A 22,419-nucleotide genomic window follows, 5' to 3' on the forward strand; every position below is an offset into this window, starting at 1 on the left:
GAGGCTAAGGCTTGATTTGGTCTATTGCATCATTGATGTCTTCCTCAATCACGGTATTTAGGAGAACACGCCACTATCTGATTGGGAAGACAATACAATCGTTTCAACTGAGAAGGAAAAAGGCAGACAGTCTATGAAAATGTTCAACTTAACATTCGATTCGGTTTTTATCTTACACCATAGGATTTTGGAACCCATCCGAGACCTTGAAATTTCCCGCTGCTATGCCGTCTTTATCATGAAATGTTGCGTTTATGCGTTTTACATAAACTCACTGCGACATCTTGTGCGTTTTTGAACGCGGGGTTAAACTGTTGTACAGCGATGTGGTAAATACTTTGAAATCGCTCATTGTTTCCGTTGGTATTTACTAAGTAATCATTCTCCCTTATTCCTGTTCATTCTCTTTTGAACACTGTCACGAAACATTCAGTGCCCTACACACTGCTCTATTTAGATCACAGCAAAACTGATCTGGAACAGATTCTACAAATAAAGAATGATTGCTCCATGTGCCATGTTATTCGCGTTGATGATAAATCGTCAGCTTAGGTTGGCTTCAACATTCAAATCGGCGAAAAATTAGTTAAAGGCTGACCGAGACAGGGATAGTTTCATACATTTGCTAGTATCTGAAAACCCCCTGGCTCTATTCGCGTCAATTAAGTCAAATAAGTGACGAACCCGATCCAAACAAGCTGAACCCGGCAGAGGTTAAAGGTAAAGAAGCTGTCAGTTCGTCTGGATGAAACTGGGAATAAAAGGGGTGAATAAGCCATTTTCGGTTGTCATCTTCTGATATGTAATATCAAAAAAATCACTTGGAAAAGTAAAATTTTCAATTGATGAAGGCATTATTAGAAGGGTGAATTGACACTTGAGACTAAGGTTTCCTAGCTAGTAGTTCACCCAGTAGCAACACGGTTTTACGCCGAGTGAGCGTAGTCTGCTTTCCATCAATTCAGAGTCATGGTGTAAGTTGTGCAGTGGTACGTCAAAAATAAGAAATATCTTTAATTGGTTTTTCTTAGAAATATTGTCTTCTTATGCCATCTCTAGGGAAGGGTTTATTTAGGAACAAGAAAGCATTTTTATCTGTGAAAAAGTATAAATTCAAATATTTTGTCTTGTCGAAAAATATAAATGCATGGCCCTGTCCCAAGCTCTTCGTTTGAAATAGAGTTGAAGACAACGGATATTGAAAAACAGAATATTCAATTTGAAATTAAGTGGAACGACACAGACAAATTGTAATAGAAATAAACCATTCTTGAAGTGTGCTAAAAAATTTCCTACGAATCGTTATTGAAAATTATGGCAAAAAAGGCGATCTAGAAGCCGGAATAAAATTGGAGAGGAAAAGAATAGGCAGAAATTGAAATTGTAAATGAACTTAAGGAAAAAATTGTTGAAGTATGGAAAAACATACCAGAAATCCCATTAAACAAAATGATTTCAAGTTTACCGTCAATATTACTTCAAATTATAAGAAATAACCGAAAAGGCCTTTCATATTAAATAAATAATTCTGAGAAAAATATTTGAGTTTCTGCAGGTTAAAATTGGCATTTAGTGCTTTTTTAAATCCCACATATCCCTAATAGAAGCAATTTGGGAAAAAAACCTTTTTCTTGAAGTAGATAATATTTCTGGACAAAAACAATATTTTTCCCTAGGAATACAGTGCGCGCAATTCCTATAGACGAACTATAAAATCTTATTTTAAAACGCTCTAATTCCAAGAATCCTAAACAGATCTTAATGTCACTTTTATATTACTGTAGTGGTGGAGCGGAGACGCGAACCATTCACTGGATTGCCAATAGGGCGTCATATTGAACACAGCCTTCGCCAAAGCACTAAGCTACCGTCAACACATGTGGCGGACATTAGCACTTCCATTTTAGGCGCAAACTTCCTGCGCCACTATGGGCTGCTGATGGACTTACAGAATAAAGCCTTGATAGACCCCGCAACTTCGTTGAAGTCGTCAGAGAAAATTTCCATCTGCGCAAACGACACTCGATTGTTTTCGAGGACATTGCCGACCATCGCATTCGCACACTACTCCGAAAATATCTCAACATCACTACTGAAAGTAGTTTTCCCCAGACGGTTAAGCACGATGTGCAACACCACATCAACGTTACCGCCTCCCCTATCTTTTCAAAGGTGCGTTCTCTATCGCCCCAGAAGCAGCTACATATTGCAAAGAAAGAGTTCGGATATCTCATGAAATGTTGTATGGAGACCTTTCAATAGCTGTCGATTATCTTCGCTCCATATTGCCCCTAGGCCAAACGGTGTGGAGATTACAGGTGTCTAAATGTTGAGACAGTTCCTGACCGATACCCCATTCTACTCATCCATGATTTCGCGCATTACCTGACAAACTGCCGTGTTTTCATGATCTTGGATCTGGCCAAGGCGTATCATCAAATCCCTGCAGCTCTCGAAGACATGTCGAAAACGACTATTGCACACCTTTCGCACTCTTCAGATTCATCCACTCTGTCCTACGAAACTTAAACTTTTGTCTCGTCTATATGGATGATATTTTGGACGCCTTTTCTGCTGAATCTGAGCATTTGAACCATCTCCAGTGCATTTTTCAACGTCTCCTTTAGGCCGGGCTCTTTCTAAACGTTGAAAAATGTAAATGCCTACATAAGCAGGTTAAATTTCTTGGCAACATGTTCACCCTTGATGGAATTCAACCAGACCCAGACAAGGTTGAAGCATTGAAGGTTGCTCACCATCAAGCGATCCTTAACGCTTACTTGTCTGGGCCCAAAACAAAAGACTCGTGATGCACCCCTAGCAGTATTCGTTCTTTTATAAACAACCAAATCTAGTTCAACCCAGCTAGAACGCCTACGATCGTGAACTACTCGCCGCGTACCTCTCCATTAAATACTTCCGTTTCTCCCTTGAGAGCAGGCTTCACTGTGTTCACGGACCACAAACCCCTTACGTTCGCGCTTGAACAAAGGCCCGACAAACCGTCTCTTGTCGTCAAGGTCGTTGCAGACGCTTTGTCACGAATCTAAAAGTTTGCAGTATCCACTGTGATCAATCATATGGCAATCGCCGAGGCGAACAAGGACGGCGCAGCGCTTCAGAGCCTGAGGACAAAATCCAAATAAAGTTCAAGGAGTTTCTTATCTTCGAGTCAAACTCCTTCTTATTTTACGAGACCTCGGACGAGGGACCTAGGCCAGTTATTCCGGCCGATTTTCGTAAGGAAGTATTCCACGTGGTACACAATCTTGCGCAACCAGGCATCAGGACGACGAACCGGTGAGACATCGGAAAATACTTCTGGCCGTCCATGAACAAGGACGTAAACTCTTTGGCCAGACAGTACATCGCAGTGCCGGAAGTGTAAGGTCATCGAGCATGTAAAAAAGGAAGTAGGCGTATTCTCTCGGTCGATCAAGCGCTTCCACACCATTCATCTCGATATCATTGGCCCTTTGCTAGACTCGCACAGTTATAAGTATTGCCTCATAATCATTGGCATGTTTACGCGGTGACATGAAGCAAAACCTTTGATTGATATTACTGCACAGTCATGTGTCGAGGTTCTCTTTCGAGAATGGATCCCGCGCTTTAGTGTACCAGCCATAATAATCACAGACTAGGGAATGCAATTTGAGTCTACCCTTTTCTCCGAGTTAGGAAAGCTCCTGGGTTTCAAATGCACAGGACCGCTGCATATCATCCACAATGGCTCGCAACAATCCGTCTGGGTAGCAATTCTTGCCTTTCGTCCTCCTAGGCTTTCGCATAACTCACCGGGAGGAATTCGCAACCAGCCCGCGGAGATGGTGTACGGGGAGGCTCCCCTTCGGCCCTGATCAGGGTTAAGCGACTCGAAATTGCTGTGTCTGGGATGAGGTGTCGAAACTGCGAATAATGATGACACAGTCAATTGTTAAAAAAAAAAGAAATTAAAGCAAAAATTATTTCTTTTATATCTCTCGCTAAAGTGACTAACGAAGGCAAACTGCACAATCGGTATGGTAAATAATGAGATGCAGTTGTAAGAAGATACTGTGAAAGTGACATTAAGCTCTGTTTAGGACTCTTGGAGTCAATAGGAATCGCGCGCACTATATGAAAATATGTCCTTCAGTCTATAATTTTTCACAGCACTGTATATGTAGATGCGTATGTAAGTACCTTTACCTCGTCTGCTGTTTGTTTATTATTTGCATAACGTTAACTGAGATGATGAAAGTGTAACATTGATAGTAAAACCAAAACTAATTAGTAACAAGCATACAATACGGGGTGTCCTACAACCGAATTTGGAGCAAGAGAAATTGTCTATCTGATGATTCCCCAGTTTCCACGCACAACTCTTGGTTGGGAGACAATTAAGAAGATTGAACTAAGTTTCGCATTCACAAACAGATTAGAAGTTTGAAGGGATAAAACTTTTGTGTCCTGACAGCAGCACGTATTTGCCTGTTGAGAAGTTACTAAAATTGATTTGAATGTATTTCACGTATGAACAACTATTGGAGTGTGTTTGCATATCATGTTTGTAACATTCTCGAATATCAACGCACTCAACTGATTTATAATTAGTCCTGCAATTCATATCCATCGTTTCTGATTTTACCATAATATTTTTTGACAGGTGAAAATAATTTTAAAGTACAAAAAATCACTCGAAGGAAGACGCTGAGTTGTATTGGGGGAATTGGAAAAGGTTGGATTCGACTTCAGTTAAACATATGCAATTTCAAATTCTAGTCAAATTGGCATTTTGTTTTAATTCACAAAAAAATAGAGAAATAAATGTACTAACAAACACTATTTTGGTATCACGACCAATGCTTTCAAGACTAATCGATCACTTATGCGTCACAAATCTAACAATTTCCTTCACCTTCTCAATCACTCTGTTTTGCCTATAATTGTAGTTGAGGTGTTTTGGGGTAGGTTTTGGTAAACGCAATGTTTGGTCACCTGGTAAAGTTTTTGTTGCTAGTCAGCATAGGCTTAAGTTTTTTCCAATCAACGTGATTTATTTTTAAATTAATACAATTTCAAAAATTTTACAGTGAGTTTCCCACGCTGGTGCAAGCTTCGCGGAAATTTACTGTTCTACTTAAAGGATCAAGATCCCTTCTCTCTACCATTAGGACTAATAGTTTTAGAAAATTGCAGGCCTGTAATTCGCTCTGAAAGTCGAGATGTTGATGGGTACTCTTTTTTCATTGGTAAGTTATTGAATGGTGCCAGCTTACTTTCGACTGGAACTGCTTTTCTACGATGAAATCCTTTATATTATTTCCAGAATTTCGGGATGGTTTAAGTCAACGGATCGCTGCAAATACCGAAGCTGAACGAGCTGACTGGATGAATGCTATTCAAATGGCAAGCTATGCGCAACTGAACAAACAGCTCAAATATCTTCGTGATCAAATTGAAAAGAAATTAGGTTACACAGCTGACACTGCAATACCACCGCAAAGCAATGAACCTGCTCAAAGAAAACCGGATGCGGAAATAGGTGATCTCATTCAATTCTAATTATTCCTTTAGAATGAAAGCAAATCTTTGTTGTTTGGATTAACACGACGTGATATTGAGAAAGACATGAAATTAAGTACAAAAGTATAGAGGAGATTCCTTGTTTGTAACTATGTGATGTAGTGGGAGATTGTGATAGGAATAAAGGCCATTTGAATAGTGAAATCAGTTTCTTTAATTTCGGAATGAAGTTATTTGTAGTTTTCATGAAGATGTAACTCTTAGCATGCCGACTGTTCACACATAAAAGCATGTAACTAGCGATTTGAAGGCCGTTCTTTTTGTCAAGGATTTTCATTTATAGTACATATTGTTCTACCTAGCGGCGGTTCTTTTGTTACAATGTCCGAGGATTTTTCAGAGGTGCCGTTAACGACTCCGACTTTATTCCGTTCTGTTTTTGTATAGACATAGGTAGCTAGAACTTTTTTTTATAACGACTATATGAAGAATTGAGTTCATAATTGGTGTGAATCTTTGTATATAACTCAAACCAACCTCGCATTATATAATATATTGGGTCGTTTCGATTCACTATGTTCTGTACAGCACAATCTTACCTTCTTATTTTTGGCCAAAATGCACGTAAAACATTTTGAATATCTTTTTATGCATTAAATTAAATTTATTTTTTGTTAACATTCTACTCTTATTCTACTCTTATTTGGAAATGAAATAACTTCGCTGTACAATCAGTGATGTTATTTCATTCATTAAAAAAGCTGTCAAAGAATGAATTCGTTTAGACTTCCCATGTGAAATAATGTGGGAGTCGATCAGGACCAGTAACATCCTAAAGTAATTAAGTTTATTTTTTTGGTCCTGTTCCACTGTTGACATCATGCATACCCACATGCTTAATTCTTTTTTTTTTATTTTTTCTATAGATATCAATGAAATTCCACTTTGTGAGTCTGCAGTTTCTTGTGATAATCTTTTGTGTGATGGCCACGGACGGCCACCAAATCCTTCAATTGATGTGCAAATCGAAAACAATAATGGCTGTGGATGGGTTAAGTATGGACAAACGGAAATAATAGATCGATGCGCAAATCCACAATTTTTATGTACAATTTTGTTTCGGGCTAGCGACGGCTTAAGTAGCACTTCTTTAGTTCGGTTTACAGTTTACGATGTTCGTGAGAAATTATCTAGGACTGTACTTCCACTAGGATACGCTGAGATTTCATTGGGCGTCATACAGGTAATGTTTAGGAGAAATTCAAGTTTATCTCATATTCGGTCGCAAAATTATACCTCAACTCAGACAGACCATAAGTCTTCAAAGAAGATTTCAAAATAACGAGACTCATAATATTTACCAGGATACTACCCGAATACGAATACCGCTACGGTCAGTTCAAGGTAATGCTGGATTCATAACAATTGCTTCATGGGCCCCTGACCAAGATAAGAAAACTCCGCGATCTCCAGCGAAAATTATCGAGAGCCAAAATTTAGGTCATCGACGTTCGCAATCACTCCCACCGAAATTAGGTGTCAAATTATTCGTGCCACCACAGTTGAAACTTCCCCTTGTATTCGTGAATCCTTCGGTAAGTTAAATTTAATCTTCTGGATATAAAAAATACGACTAATTTTGCTTTCTTTTTTCATCAGCTCCATACATATCGTCTGCATTCAGGTCTGGGGGGAGATATAAGCGTACAAGAAGTGATGATGGAAAGCCGATTGTGCTACGTGATCCCACAACAATTACTGTGAGTGTTTAAATTTGTTCTAGTCTAAAATATTTAAATTACATATGATTTTATGTTGAACGATGTGGAATACAGTTTAAGATTTGAATAGTTTTTGGGGTTGTATTCTTATGGATGATTCTTGGAATCTAACCATTTTGTGATAATGTGCACCTTTGGATTGTTTGCTAGTCTTCTTCGGATTCTACGTAGACGTTTTTCATGTTAATTATATTTCGTAAGGAGGGGCGGAACGGTGTTATGTTTGTGGGGCTTTATGCTGGTTTCGTTTCTCTAGACTTACTCTCAAATGTGATGATAACCCACCTGAAGCGCAGTATTATATATATATGTATATATATACAGATGCCATTCATCGGTTGGTGGGGTATAGCGCACTAACCACACCTACGCTCCATGGTTCGCGGTTATCTGAAATACCCTTTAGCTCCTCCTACAACTTCCTGAGACGCTCGCACTCCTCCTCTACAGTTCTGCGCCAAGTGTCCTTGCGGCAACCCTTTTGTCGGTCATCTTGGAAGAGTAGATTCCACTGTATGGCGTAGCTAACAATCCAATTATCGCCCCCTTTTTAATATGTGACCTATATACTGCCACTTCCGCGTTTCGATCACATTACGTATGAGTGTCAGGCCTGGGCGCCGAGCGAGTTCTTTGTTTGAAATAATGTCAGGCCAGCGCACTTCGTTTATACGGCGCAGACAGGTGTTGACGAAGGCTTGGAACTTTTGAGCAATAGTCGAGTTCACTTCCCATGTGCTACTTTCATATAACAACACAAAAAGAACACAAGCACAGAACAGTCTCAACTTGATCTTGCTTGATTCTCTAAATCGATAAAGAGCAAGTGCAACGAAGGTTTAAACTCCGCGCACTGTTCCAAAATGATTTGTGGGGTATTGATGTGGTCAATGCAGGAGGATCCGGAGCGGAAAGCAGCCTGCTGTCTGTCGGTCAAGCTTTCGAAATATTTTTTGATGCGTTCCAGGATTAATGACTAAAATATATCATATTTCATAATAACTATTAATTACTCTGGAATGCCCTTCATGCGTAGTATCATCCAGATACACCTCTGGAGGGTGTTGATGTAGTCAGTGTCGATCAAGGGTTCAAGGTTTCCAGGATGATTTTGGCAAATATCTTCGCGGCAGCAGGAAATTCGCAAATACCCCTCCAATTGTCGCACTCAAGATGGGTGACACTTTTTGGAATTTTAATATAATAATCATCTGATTACATTTATTGGGAAAAATCTCAGATTCCTAGCATTTATGAATAAGTGGAAATAGCAATTCTATATAGACTGTAGGAGCTGCTCGAAATATTTCTGAAAAAGAGCGTCTGAGACTGTCGGCTTTACTCCGTTCGAGTGTGTTGTCGGCAAAGATAATTTCGATTTTCTTTGGAAAAGCAGTGCGTATCATAGTGAACTGTTCGTTCCACCTCTTCAGCTGCTAATCATCGTGGATGAGAAGCCTATTAGTAACGTCCTCCCCTTTGCCTTACTCATCAATGCAGTGGTGGAATTCCTTTTGTTTCAGCGCAAACCAAGCTGCACTTCTACTTCTCCATTCCGCACCTCAACATTGAAATATGTATCTCTCGGTTTCCACCGTCACCCAGGTCTTGTAACATACCAGAATTAAAGGCACTTTTAACACCGGTCCAGCCCCCATAGATACTCTTCGGAGGGTTGTTTAAAGCTTGTGTCACTGTTTAACGACGGTAGGATCGCGAAGAATTCAGAGTTTGATGCCCTGCTCCTCTTACGAACAGACGCAGTAGCAACACGTAAGCAAATGATGATTTCTCTCAGACCGAGATCAGAAGATAAATCGTAAATTTACTGCTAATCGCGATATGGTCGGTCTGTTTAGATATTCGTTGCTTGTCAGTCGAAATCCACATGACTTTGGACAGGTCCTGTGCCCGATGAGTGTACCGTCGATGACGAGACAGTGAAAATTGCAGAAGTCCACAAACCTTTCACCATTGTTGTTGCGGTCATGCTTCCTCTCTAGAGTCTCACCATCTCACTTTGCTTAGGCCCGACTGGTCAGCTTCTCGCCCCAGTTGGAAAAAGTGAGTACTTTCAAGAAACCAATTATAAGACGTTTTCGATAGCCAAAGATCGTGAAATCAGTCCCTAATCGAGGCGTTGTTTGCGTTTCGATAGCAATCAAATTTCGAAATTTGTAGGTTGCTAGCCCATAAATTCCTAACCCTCTTACTCTTCTTTTACGACAAGCAGGGAATACTTTGAGTGTGTTCTTAAACTCCAACTCACAGGATAGAAAGGCTAGAAAAGAGGATAAAGGATTATTTACTACGATAGGCGCGATAGTAAATCGTCATTGACTTCCAAGCCAGAACCGTTTGCTTCTCCAGATTTCCGATCTGACTCTTTCAGGCGTGTTTTGTTTTCTCTATATGATTGAAAAGTTCCAGGTTCATGTTGTATTAGCTCTAAAGGATATTCCGGCTGAGGATACAAGGGGCGCTATTCTCAAAATTTTTGACAAATTTTATGAACTAATAAAGGATTTATTACAAATTAGGCTGTATGTCTTATAGAAAGTACTCTGTTTACGTTGATGGCAAATTGTACGGGTCACCTGACCTAAATCTTTCGTTATATTCAACTTCTATTCAGAGGAGGTTGCCTCGATCTTTTCCATAGAAGGTTTTTTTAATAAACGGATGTACTTCTTGAAAAATGATTGTGTCTACACATTTAGTATTGACGGATATTGCCCTCAACAGATATTTTGGGATCAGTAATTTAAGTTCTGAACTCTTTAAATAACTTAATAGTAAATTGAAATATTTTTCTTAGTTCAATCTGGATACTTCGAGAAAAGGAACTTCTGCAAGAAATCTCAGGAATGGGCGAATTGGGAGGAGAGTGGCGCAATAAACAGATGGATTTGCTGGATAAACACTTAAAACTACTAAAAGACTACTCCCAAGCCAAACAAAATTTATTGCATTATAACAACAATAACGGTAACAGAATTTAAATGAAAACAAATAGGTGGCTACTAACGATAACTTATTCTTAGTGGATAAATTTTTCAAACCATCTGCCAACAAAACTGATGAGTCGTTAGAGTTTGTACCTGTAAATTTGCATTTACAACGAATGTGGGCACACAATGACACACTAAAGCGATCAGGCGTGCTAGATGTCATGACGTCCGGCGCTTTCACTCGTCACGCCGGCAAAAGTAAAACAGGTGGATTAATTAAGTAAGCATGCTGAAGCCGAATATCGTTTTGGATTAAATAACCAGGTGGTCAACTTTTTTCAGATTATTGCAACAAAATAAGGATTCTCCTTCAAAACTAGATCCGAATGGATGCAAGGTCCAAGCAGCTAATGATGTAGTTCAAGCTATCAAGCAGTTACGCAAAGAAATTGTTGAGATCATGTCGCAGTTACTGTGCTTAGCCAAAATGAAAAATCCCAAAGGGATGATGCCTCTATGCAATGAAATGGTGAATAAAACAAGAACTCTATTAAATCTATGGGAACCAAATTTAGTTGAGGAGGCGTTTGCGTTCATAGAACAACATCGGATTTTGGACGAACCAGATAACACGTTGATGGTAAGTTCGGCTTTTGGTTGCAGAGTTTATAATTTACGGCATACAACATATGGGACTAATATCAACTTCCGTCTTATAGCCCATGTCACCCTTCAAAAAAATAACCCAGCAGCTTGGTGCTTTGGACTTGAAATCACCGGAGCTGGAGGACTTCGCTACACCCATGGGAGCGCCTCCAGATTTATGGCCTAGTCGGAATGCATTATCACCAAATCGCACCTCTAATTTACGAATGAAGTCTCCATCAGCCACGGATATCAACACAATATCATCGATACAGCAAAGCGTACAAATATATAATAGTCAATCTAGAGTCCAACAGAATCATGGTCATGCGAATGATTCTAATTTATCGCACTCACTTCCTATAACCATTTCAAATTTTGAAAGAAAAGCTTCCGTAACAAAACAAAATCACAACGAGGTTCCCTTGAAATTCAATGAAACACATTTTGATGTTAGCGGTGAAATATCAACGAGTGAAAGCCAACCGAATTCACTTGTTATTATCGATGGTCTTCCAAATAGCAACCCTAATAATATACAGAGAAATGTCCAAAGTGAAAACCAATGTGATGGTGGGAAAAAGAACGTCACGGAAAATGGCAACAGCGATGACGTTTCAAATCAATTGGCTGAAAGCAAAAATGAAATTTTGTATCAATCTGCGGACTTCGATGAAAGTGGTTACATCCCTATGAATTGTTCAATAGTTCTAGGACACAATGGCGCCTTTTTAGACACTAAAGTAATGAGTTCTAGTCCATCTGCCAATTACTATCGACCGACTGAAGAGCCTGAACCCCTCGATTTGACACAACTCAATATTGAGGCGAGTGTTATGTGTCTTGTAAGCAAAGTTAAGTTTCTTTGTGGTCGTTGTGGGAGTCCGGCAGTACGTTTGCGTCAGCCTCGGAACTCTGTAAAGCGGGGCTTCAACAATATGCCACCCGATGTGGTGACAAGCCAGCCTATGGCTCATCCGAATTCTGCGATGTCTTCCATGAGTCAATCGATGACAGACACAATATACCAATCTGAATCTATTGGAACTACTTCCCAACCAGAATCTCTTATCTCCAATTCCGGAAATGTCTCAAATGTCGAAAGTAATGTAGTATTAAATGCGAACTTAAAGTCTAGTGGGTGTATGAGCGGCAAGGATTTGAATCTAGCATTAACTCAAGCAGTTGGCGAAGTGACAAGGAGAGTAAAGAAAGGAAATAAGTTCACAGATGGTAAGTTTGAACTGTTATTATATTTAAAGTTAATTTATTGTCAATTTGCTGCCTCTGATTCCTGTTCTAATTGTCGAATCATTCGAACATATGAAAATTATTTCCAAACTTATTTTGACACCTAAAAGGACTTGATCTATCCATGACTACTGATTGGGCTTCCGAGCTGCGACCTTCAATGCGAAAGTTACGTCAAGCAATGGACGGCCTATTGAAAACAGCAAGACTGATACACTCTGTGCAACGTTTACAGCAGGATATGAAGAAGATTAGTACAAATCTGGCCATAATGTATAGGCGCGATGTTTGCTTTTCCCAGGCTGTGAGAGTTTACAAGAAAACGAGTTTAAATATGTTAATTCTGTTGCCATTTTTCCTCAGCTTACATCGCTGGTTAGTGGTATAATGGTCAAATTATGGGGAACTACAATAACTGAAAATTACATCGAAATTCTCACTCATCTGGGACCGTTAGCATACTTCGAGGGATTGTTGTCGCTCTATGGCGGGGAAACCGACATGTGGGGTGATATGTGTGTTGCCATCGAGGATTTGTCTGCAGTCAATTTTACACTGATTAGAAGTGATATTCAGAGGTAAGAACAAGTGGTTGAAGCAGGAATAAGTCGAAATCGTGGATAATTTGCTTGCTATTTAATGGACTTATTTCTATCATACCTAACCAACCTCTCATAATTTGAATTTGATTGAATTTTAGAATATATGCGTTATCCACTTTCGACAAGGATTTGTCATGATAGGGATTTTAATGTCTCTGTCTTCGTTCCAAACAAGTAAATCATTCCAATATTCACAGGGAAACAAAAATTCTTCCAATACCGCGTATCGTGGGCTCTCGGCATTCATTAACTGTTCTGCTTCCTGTGCCCGAAAGTGTTTATAGTATTGTGCCAACGAAGGAAGCGATAACTTTCAAAGTTACCCCCGTTTTCTTCAATATCGGAATCAATGAACGTGCCACATTATCTGAAACGTTAGGATATACACGCGAACAGCACCGCTCTAATTGGGACAATTACGATCGTCTAAAGAATTACCATATTCGCTATAAGAAATTAAATCTGGTAACTCCAGATACACCCAGCAAAACTGAACAGAATGTTTCGGTTCAAACTGTCGCTGATTATTTAAATACTATGGAGGAAGGTCTTCGTACAAATACATCGAAAAATGTGAAGATACTACATTTAGCTGAAGACATTTGTCGAGCGATGAATGGTTTGCGATTTACATCATGTAAAAGTGGGAAGGATCGAACAGGAATGGCAGTGACGCTAGAAGAGTGCCGAATATTGCAACAGGAATTCCATTTGCCAGCGAATAGTATGCAGAATGTATTGAATACAATGCGGAGGTAAGAAACATAATATTGTTACGAATTTTCTAAAGTTTTAAGGTTATATCAGTAATATTACTTAAGAACAGAATTTTCGCCATTAGTTTTAAAAATGTTGCCTACCAGTTAGACTGCCTGAAATTGCCTGTGAGTTTCTTATGCGTTTTACACTAAAAACTTCTAAAGTTAAGACCGACCGTCTTACAACCTTCTTTCTGGTTCTTGTTTCCTATTGTCTATTGGAATATACTCTATGATCAAAGAGTACCAGAGATTTTTAAGGTTTTATATAAAACAAAACCTTATTAAAATCGGTTTATTGTCTGCTTCGCCCTTTTCTCTAAAATGGCTACATCGATTCAAATGAAATTTGGTGGACATATGAGAACTATAAAATCCCACGCATATAGTGAATGACAAAAATTAACATGGAGTTTAAAGGGGGCTTCTCATACACGCAAAGGCTGCCTGTAAAAATTTTTCACCTTATGAACTCGTGAGCGGTATCACATGAAAGGTCTCAATTAGTAATTTCTCAAGTAGATTTTCGTTTTACTGTTAATTGAGGAAAGGGTGGTTGAAGGGTTAGAACTTACAAACTTCAAGTGAGATAGGACTCATGTTCGGAAACTATCCTATCGAAAAATCTGAAACAAAGTCAAGGCGATAGGCTTCAAAATATATCCCATTTCAATAGCTGCTCAAATAAACTTAATAATAGTATATTACCAACTTTTTGAAATTTACTGGAAAACCCTGCTTAAGTTCATTCTAAGAGTATCAGATTACACCGGTATAGAGGAGAGTATCGTTCAAAATATCACCAAGTTTCATGGATATCTGGCTAATATTAAAGTCGTAGCAGTTCAAACTTATCAATTTCGCGCGAATTTACTGCATCTTAAGCCATACAAAAAATATGCTGACGTCAATTAACGAGTATAATCATAAGAGTGAAATTCCAAAGTCCAATATATGAAAAAGCTACTTTTCTCCAGTCCGTTTTAAAGGTTTTATGTGCCACTATGGAGAACTTGTTCCCAGTTTTTAATAGCAACATTAGCCATTGCTACTGACACCTCAATTGTTGCCCCTGGTCTGGGCATGGGGGAAATGAAACCCTCTTTTGCTAAGGTATCCGAGATTTCGTTTCCCTCTACATCACATGGACCGTGTAACATGAGTAAATCCACCGTATTGAATCTAGAAACAGAGTTCAATCTGTTTCTACATTCCTGAACGATTTTTGAAATGATCAAAGAACTGCCCAATGCCTTCGATGCAGCTTGACTATCGCTAGAAATCGCGGTGCGCCTGCGCTTGAATCCAATCACCCAGGTTGCCGCCGTTAGGATCGTATAAACTGCAGCCTTGAGCACGGTTATATATTATCCCATGGCAAAAGCCCACTTCTCGCTCCTATTCGAGAGGTAGAATCTTGCTCCAGCACCCTGTACTGTTTTTAAACAACCGGTATAGAAGACGTCAGTATATCCACGCATTGTATTGTGTGCAGCTCGTTGCAAATACGGCGTTTGGTGGCTGAACCGGGCGCATGTATGAACCCGATGCAGCGCTAATTTCGTGGACGCGGTCGCCAAGTAATTACATTCTGCCGAGGACGGCCCGTATCAGCGCCCAGGCAGAGCCGTGCTCCCAAATTCGCATTCAAGGCGCAGTCCAGCAGACGCAGCCTGAGTGCGCGAGCTCCATCGTTGCCGACCTGTAGCCACACAGCGGACATATAAGATAGGTCCTCAGCATAGCACAGTCTCCAAAGTAAAGCCGACGACACGGCTTGCAGCCACGAATATAGCAACAGTTCGATCCCCAGCAGGTAGCACCAGCCGCTAAGAAGCGGGAGCTGATTTCGACGACGTCACCGTAGGGAGTCAGAGCCGCCGACTGGGATCATCCACATCCACAGCACGCTCAGGAGTCCCAACCTCGAAAACGCTGTTAGCGCAAGCCGCCGCAAGAAAAAGAAAGTTTATAAGTAACAAAGTTTCAAAATTTTGTGTTACAATTATGAAATTAAAAAAAAGTATAAAAACGTCGCAGGAGACGGCAGCGATACTCTTTTGAGATTCATCGTTGGAGTTCCGCTTTTTTGGCGAGTTGTTTCTATTTTCGTCAGGCGTCCGCTTCGGGATGCGTCGGTGGTGTCTTTTTTTCGGTTGTGTGAGCATTTGTGGGTGCGGCCTGCCGTGGTCAAAGTAGGGCCTTTAAGAATTCGGTATGGCCGCGTCTTCGACAAAAACTCGCCTTATAAAATCAGCTTTTGAGATGTCGGTTGACAATGAAGACGCGGCAGGCCCATCGGACCCTCACGTGACCGCCCTCGCTGTGCGCGTCCCACCATTTTGGCAACGGAATCCGGAGTTGTGGTTCGTCCATCTGGAAGCGCAGTTCCAGATGTCCGGAATCACGATGGGAGCAAGATCGGCGACGACTTGTTGAAGTCGCTCTGGCTGCAACATCTTCCGGAGGGCACCCAGGCGGTCCTCGCGCGCATCTCCGTTTCTTTGGAGGCGCTGGCAGCTGCGGCCGATAAGGTGCACGCGCGTCCAACAATAGCGGCCGTTCAGTAGCCTTCTGACGAAATTGGCCAGCTGAAGCGCTTGTGGTGAGTATGGCTGAGATGAGGGCGACGCTGGACGCTCAGCGTTCTGGCGGCAGGTCGCGAGCTCGCTCACGGTCTACTGTTCGAAAAGGGCGATCGTGTAGCAGGTCGTCAGGACAACCTACGGACCGAAGCATTTGTTGATACCATCGTAGATTCGGCGATAAAGCTACCAGATGTACGCTCCCGTGTAAATTCTCGCCTACCACAAAAAATGAGGTCCGCGGGGGATCCTCGCGACGGCCACCCATAACGCAGCGCCACGTCACCTAACAATTTACGACTCCCTCACCAGGCGCAATTATCTCGTAGATGCTGGTGCGGAGGTTGCGGTTCTTCCTCCCGGCACCATCGACTATTCCCTCAACCATTGAAACTTGCGGCTGCAAATTCCTCTCGAATTAACACCTACGGGTACAGGCAAGTGGACGTGAGTCTTAATTCGTCGGGCCAAATCGCGTCTCACCCAAACAACAATCTTTCCGTATTTTAAGAGGACATTACCGACTCTCGTGTTCGGGCACTCCTCCAAAAGTTCAGCCAGATTACTACCGAATGTAGTCCTTCAAAACCAGTGAAGCACAATGTGTAGCACCACATTAACACTACTGGTTCGCCGATCTTCTCGAAGGTGCGTCCTCTACTACCCCAGAAGCTGGCTATTGCGCGGAAAAAATTTGAGCAACTTGTTCAACAGGGTATCTGCAAACCTTCAAACAGCTGTTGGTCTTCCCCACTACATATGGTCCCTAAGCCATACAGCGAAGGGCGCCCCTGTGGGGATTATAGAAGACTAAATGCACAGACTGTTCCAGACCGATATACAATTTCGCTCTTCTTTGCAAATCAGCTCGCAAACTGCCGCATCTTTTCGACCTTGGATTTAGCCAAGGCATATCACCAAATCTCTGTTGCTCCAGAAGACATTCCAAGGACGGCAATATGCACACCCTTTGGACTCTTCGAGTTCACCCGGATGACTTTCGGGTTGTGCAATGCGGGGCAAACCTTTCAAAGGTTCATTCGCTCGGTCTTGCGAAATCTCGACTTGGAAGATGTTTTGGTCGCTTCTTCCACTGAGTCTGAGCACTTAGCCCACCTCAAGTGCAGTTTTCAACGTTTCCTTGAGGCCGGTTTATTACTAAACGTTGAGAAATGCAATTTTCTTCAAACACAGGTGAGATTCCACGACTAGCATACGTGTGTTACTGCAGATAGATGTTATTTTGAAGGAGATATAATAAATTTGCCTGAAAATTAAATTGTTTTTGTTATTTATTTATAGATTCTCGATATTTTTTGATTATAGGGTAAAGTAAAGATTATTGATCATCTGCAAATTGTAATGATAACAGTAAATTCAATAATAGTACCAGCGATTAGTAGCCGGAGTAGCTTCTGGACATTTCCTAAAGTCCCCAGCAATAATTTGTATTTTCAGGTGGCCCGTTTCGCTTTCTCGAAAGTATATTGTTTCCGCAAGTATCCCGGCAGTATAGCTCACGCTACCCAGGCCAGAGAAGAGAAATCGAGGGCTCGAAACAGATGTACAAAGAAATAGCTACAGTGAAAGGGATAGCAGAGCAACCCACATAATTTTCACTCGTTCCAGTTCCAATTTTGTTTGTATCAGTCAGTAAACACGCGGCACTGAAGGAGGGAACAAGTTGTTGCCGAAATATCGAAATTGTTTTAGTCATTTGTATATCAATATCGTTAGTACCAGCACAGAAAGCTTCCCACATAAGATGAAAAATCATCACAACACATCACAGCTTACAATCGGCGCGCCCCATTGCCACAAAATTCTTGCAATTATGCACCGCATACGATACAGTCACAAATTTCACTAAAAACACCCACTTGTGACCGTCACTAGTGCACAAACGAGACAGAGTGCTCACAAACATGTGAATGAGTCGCAAGCGCTGGCGGCAAATTCCCTATGATTTGTACCAAAAAACCGACACTCGATCTGATCGGCGGTAAACGCTTGCGAACCTATGCATTCCAAGGCAAACACTCTATACATATTCGTTGGCATTTACGACGGTTTGTTGATGTTTGGCAAGTGCGTGGATGCGCAGCAAACCTATACGAAGTCAAATAGCCTCTCCACAAGTCTGCGTTTGTGACTGTTTGTTAAGGTTTGGCAAACAAGTGAATGCGCCTTTAAATGTTGAACACCAATGTGTACATGGTAGTCAATACCAAAAAAATGATTTGGGTGTTGGAATCAGTACCAGGCTTTGCCACTTCTACTCAGTGAGGAGTAAACCTGTATTTAGGTAAGTTATGGACACCTATGCATACACATTTAGGTGCCTTGTTAATGATTTTATCAGGAACTCCACTTTCGAATTTTGCTTACTGCGTTCGTTTTGGCCACTAACATGAACGTCCGAAAGATAATGTCGTGACAATTAGGGTATCTGATAGAGAGATATTTTTCCTTTTGGTGGTCGGCAAAGTCAACTTTTATGCGCCTCCTCATAGATATGTCACTTCATAGAAGTGCTAGAAAGAATGATCGATTGTAGCTTCTTTCGTGAAAAGAATGTTCCATTATAGCTTCTTTTGTGCATTTAATATTCGACCACGACTTCGTGGATGAGTGCTATTTTTAATCTGAGATTTAAGCTGGCTTGGCCTCCTGGCAATTCTTTTGACACTTTGCGTTGTCCGCATATCACCGACAGTTAGTCTAGTGCAAGAAGGTCCCATGTAAAATCCTTCCTTTTTCGTGTGTTCACTATGTTTTGCATTGAAGTCTCCGACAATAATCTTCGGGTTTTAATGCCTCGCATCTCTTGCTCTACTCTGTCTAATATATTCATATTCAGAGACCCCAGCCTGCTCCAACAGATCACAATTAGTTAGCGGAGGATGAGGTTCTCATCAGAATTTCACTTGTAGAGCAGTACATTACGATATGTTTGTATTACTCTCCATCAATATTTCTTCCAATTGAGTGGTTCTTACTATATAAGTTTTATAGCAGGGTGCTCTGCCGCTCTCATTGGGTATCCGAATTTGTGCACCCTTCCTTCCCTGACTTCCATAATTTGATTTGGTTCTGGGATTCTTCGCAGCGGTTCGCATTCTTCTTCGATTGCATTGCCCGACGGTTATGACGAAGAGGTAGAAGAATTCTGTAGTAGAGTCCCTCAATCGTATGTTGGACTGTCCATCTTCTCCCAAAGTTTCTAATAGAAAGAAAAAAAACCTTATTCTTGACAGTTCAGGTTTCTGTCTTGTTTAAAATTGTTGATATTAAGTCTAAGCCTAAAAGTCGGTATTCATTATAAAATTTAGGTTTTACCTTATCAGGGAATCTATGTTTTCGTCGACAAATTGTGTTGGGAGTGTTAATCCGCCTCCTCATCGATTAACTATCCGTGCTAAGGGAGGGCACAGAGACAGCTAATTATGATACGGTGATATATGATCATAATCCATCGAGGTGAGGCTATATTCTGCCATTGATGATCTCTTCTCTGTTCTTTGTCTTCATGCTTCCTACATTGCATTGGGGGATTCAACGATCAATGAAATCATTCTTTCGAAAGCAGGGGCATACTGATGATACTGGTTTGACCTTCACAAAATTGAATCAATAAATAGAATGGTAAAGGTGCTGATCAATTCGGATTTTTTAAGTAAACTTTTAGCTGCCGAGAGTGGCATTGATCGCAATGTTATTGGAGGCGGTAAGAGCGTTTGCTACTTCGTCCCAAAAGTTCATTTCTCTGAACAGCAACATGCAATTAATTTCTCCATATCAGTTTGCCTTCTATGTTACATATAGAAGCAGCAAACGCAAAGTGGCTGCCACTATCATAAGGAAATTCCAAGGTTTGCACTGTCCTGGCCGATCTCAAAGAAGAACTAACGGCATATAATGTGTTAAAAAAGCATTCGTGTGTTTACTTTTTCAATGATTAGGTTAGCATTTTCATAACTATTTAAAAACAAAATATTCAGTTCATGTCCTCGGTTTTTCTTATCTATTCTTTAGAAAAAACACAAAATAAACGTCACCATTACACCCCAAAAAAGTATTCGTCTCTAGGCATTAAATGAAGAAAATGTGTTTGACATTTTGGTGGATCTCTTCTGCTCTTAATAATAGCTTGTAACCGGTTTGGTATTAAATTTACGAGGTTTTCTGTTGTATCTCATTTTTGTTCGAAATGTGTCTTTCCCGGATTTCATCTTCCAATGCGCCCCACAAGTGCTTTGTAACATTTACATCTGGAAGCGGTAGTGGAGTTTTCAACCTTTTTGGAGTGTTGTAGTGTAGCCAGAATTTTGTATGTAATGCTTTTATTCGCAACTATGTTGTGCGATGTAGAACAATCGAGAAAAGTGGAAGCCGAAAAGTCCGAGAGGGAGTTTGGGCCATTGTTACAAACCGGCAAAGATCGTTCGTAGCCGCGCTTAAAGTGCTGTGTTCCACATAGGAGTTCACAGCAACTGCGTATATACATATGTTATTTCTAATAGGGGACAATTTGAATGAATCTTTTATTCTCAACTTACAGGGGAGTAACTATTTCAGTAGGGAGTTGGCGTCAAGAAATTAATTGTATTTACTATTCCATTCACATAGACGTATTTCATAAATCTTTAACTTATTTTCTTTATATTTTAGTGAGGGCACTCGAATCGACAATGTTGTGAAGAACATTGAATTGCGAAAATATGCCTTCAACTTACCCCAAGTAGTGTCACTACCAGCCCTCTATCGGCCACCAGCTGGTTCTTATGGAAAAGCGCAGACATAGAAGCGAAAACAAATTAGCAGTTGTAGTGCATAAATCATGCGTTTCGGATATACATCTTACTAGACTACATAGCAACTTATCAATCAGCAGAGAAATCGGTACTTAAAATTTCTATTAGTAAAACAAGTACGAATAAATCTCACGGAAAACGTGTGGAACACAATAATCCAAAGGAAGGGTACTTGGGCGTATTATATATATTATATGTACCGTTTTAATTAGTGTTTATCAAGTTATTGTTATGAGTACTTTTTAATAATGAATCAAATTCTATGTTGATGACAAATAACCAATTTCACAACAAGCCAAACAGTTATTTATTAATTATTTAAAAGAATAATCAAATTAGCGTTCTACATATTGTTAGGTATTCCGTATTGGTACAATATAAAGATAATCCCTTTTGATTTCTTTGTTTTAACATTAAGTATGAGACGATACGACTTTTAGGATTTTTTAATGGTCTTCCAGTTTGTTTTAAATGGCGTATGCTGTATTTAACTCTGAATTTTCATGTGTTCATTGTGAACAGAAAGATAATTATTTGGGACTTTTCCAGTTGTTTGTTTTCGGCAATAGTTGGGCGTTTTTTCACGTAAATTGATATTGTAACTAAAAGCTCAGTGTTAAAGCAAGAAAAAAGAAGAAAATTAGTTTAGAAATTGAATATGTAAAAGAAAAAAAGTTGTTTTCCAAGGTTTCGATTAGTTATACGGAAAATTGTTTCGATTATAACTATGCAATGAAAATAAAAGTATTTATTAAACCTAATACTGTAAACTTTATGCATTACGTTTTCCCTTTTATATTCCAATATAGCTAGCTTTTTTCTTCGTTTTCGGTAGTTTTGTGGAATGCCTGAATGAATCAAAATTTCAACACTTATGAGTAGTGTTGTGCAAGAAAGGTGAACGTCGTTGTTACTCGAAAGCTCCAAGCCTTCGTTAACTCCTCTTTACGTCGGATTATTGGGGTCTCTGGTCTGACACAATCTTGAATGAAAAACTAGGTCCTCCTGCGGGCCTGTAGACATTTTGATTACAATGTGGAAGTCACAGTGGGTAGGGGAGTAAACGCGTTGATCAGAATGGGAAAGTGGCCTGGGAATAGGCTAAACATTAGAAAAGGAGGTGAGCCACTGCTGGCTATGCCACTATCCCAAGATAGCCGACGACTGGGTCGCCGTTGCAATTTGTGGTGCACAACAGTAAAGGAGGACTTTTGGCTTCTGGAGAAATCTTGGAGGGAACTAAAACACATTTCTAAAAACCGACAGTGATGATGCATAAATTTGGTTAACACGCTGTGTGGTTTTGCGAACGGAGTGATTTATCTTAATAGAGTCCAATTCCAATCAACATTTAATGCATTTTAAGTTGGTTTCTAAAAGTAATGGCAATTGAAGACATGAGTTCCTTTATTCTTGATGAAATAGAAAAAAGCTAACGAAAACCGTAAAATTCTACTGTACATGTGTATATTATTTAGATAAATATAAATGGAATAGAATGAGTGCTAAGATTGACATAGAAAA

General features: G+C 40.2%; 1 protein-coding gene across 3 annotated transcripts in view; it reads left to right on the top strand.

Annotated features, from left to right (window-relative positions):
• Positions 1–21,656, top strand: part of LOC119653894 (type II inositol 3,4-bisphosphate 4-phosphatase) — a 35,296-nt gene extending 13,640 nt beyond the window's left edge. For 2 of the 3 annotated variants that reach the window (XM_038059028.1, XM_038059036.1), the window contains exons 3-16: positions 4,649–4,720; positions 5,076–5,234; positions 5,312–5,527; positions 6,435–6,751; positions 6,873–7,103; positions 7,168–7,268; positions 10,108–10,277; positions 10,334–10,520; positions 10,583–10,880; positions 10,960–12,118; positions 12,247–12,440; positions 12,500–12,714; positions 12,936–13,493; positions 20,753–21,656. In XM_038059028.1, the coding sequence (XP_037914956.1) occupies positions 4,649–4,720; positions 5,076–5,234; positions 5,312–5,527; positions 6,435–6,751; positions 6,873–7,103; positions 7,168–7,268; positions 10,108–10,277; positions 10,334–10,520; positions 10,583–10,880; positions 10,960–12,118; positions 12,247–12,440; positions 12,500–12,714; positions 12,936–13,493; positions 20,753–20,885 (4,010 nt within the window). In that variant the 3' untranslated portion in view covers positions 20,886–21,656. The remainder of the gene's footprint in view (positions 1–4,648; positions 4,721–5,075; positions 5,235–5,311; positions 5,528–6,434; positions 6,752–6,872; positions 7,104–7,167; positions 7,269–10,107; positions 10,278–10,333; positions 10,521–10,582; positions 10,881–10,959; positions 12,119–12,246; positions 12,441–12,499; positions 12,715–12,935; positions 13,494–20,752) is intronic. The other variant, XM_038059042.1, reaches the window with a different exon arrangement.
• Positions 21,657–22,419: the final 763 nt, after the last annotated feature.

The sequence above is a fragment of the Hermetia illucens genome, chromosome 1 (assembly GCF_905115235.1).
Source record: "Hermetia illucens chromosome 1, iHerIll2.2.curated.20191125, whole genome shotgun sequence".
Lineage (NCBI taxonomy): Eukaryota > Metazoa > Arthropoda > Insecta > Diptera > Stratiomyidae > Hermetia > Hermetia illucens.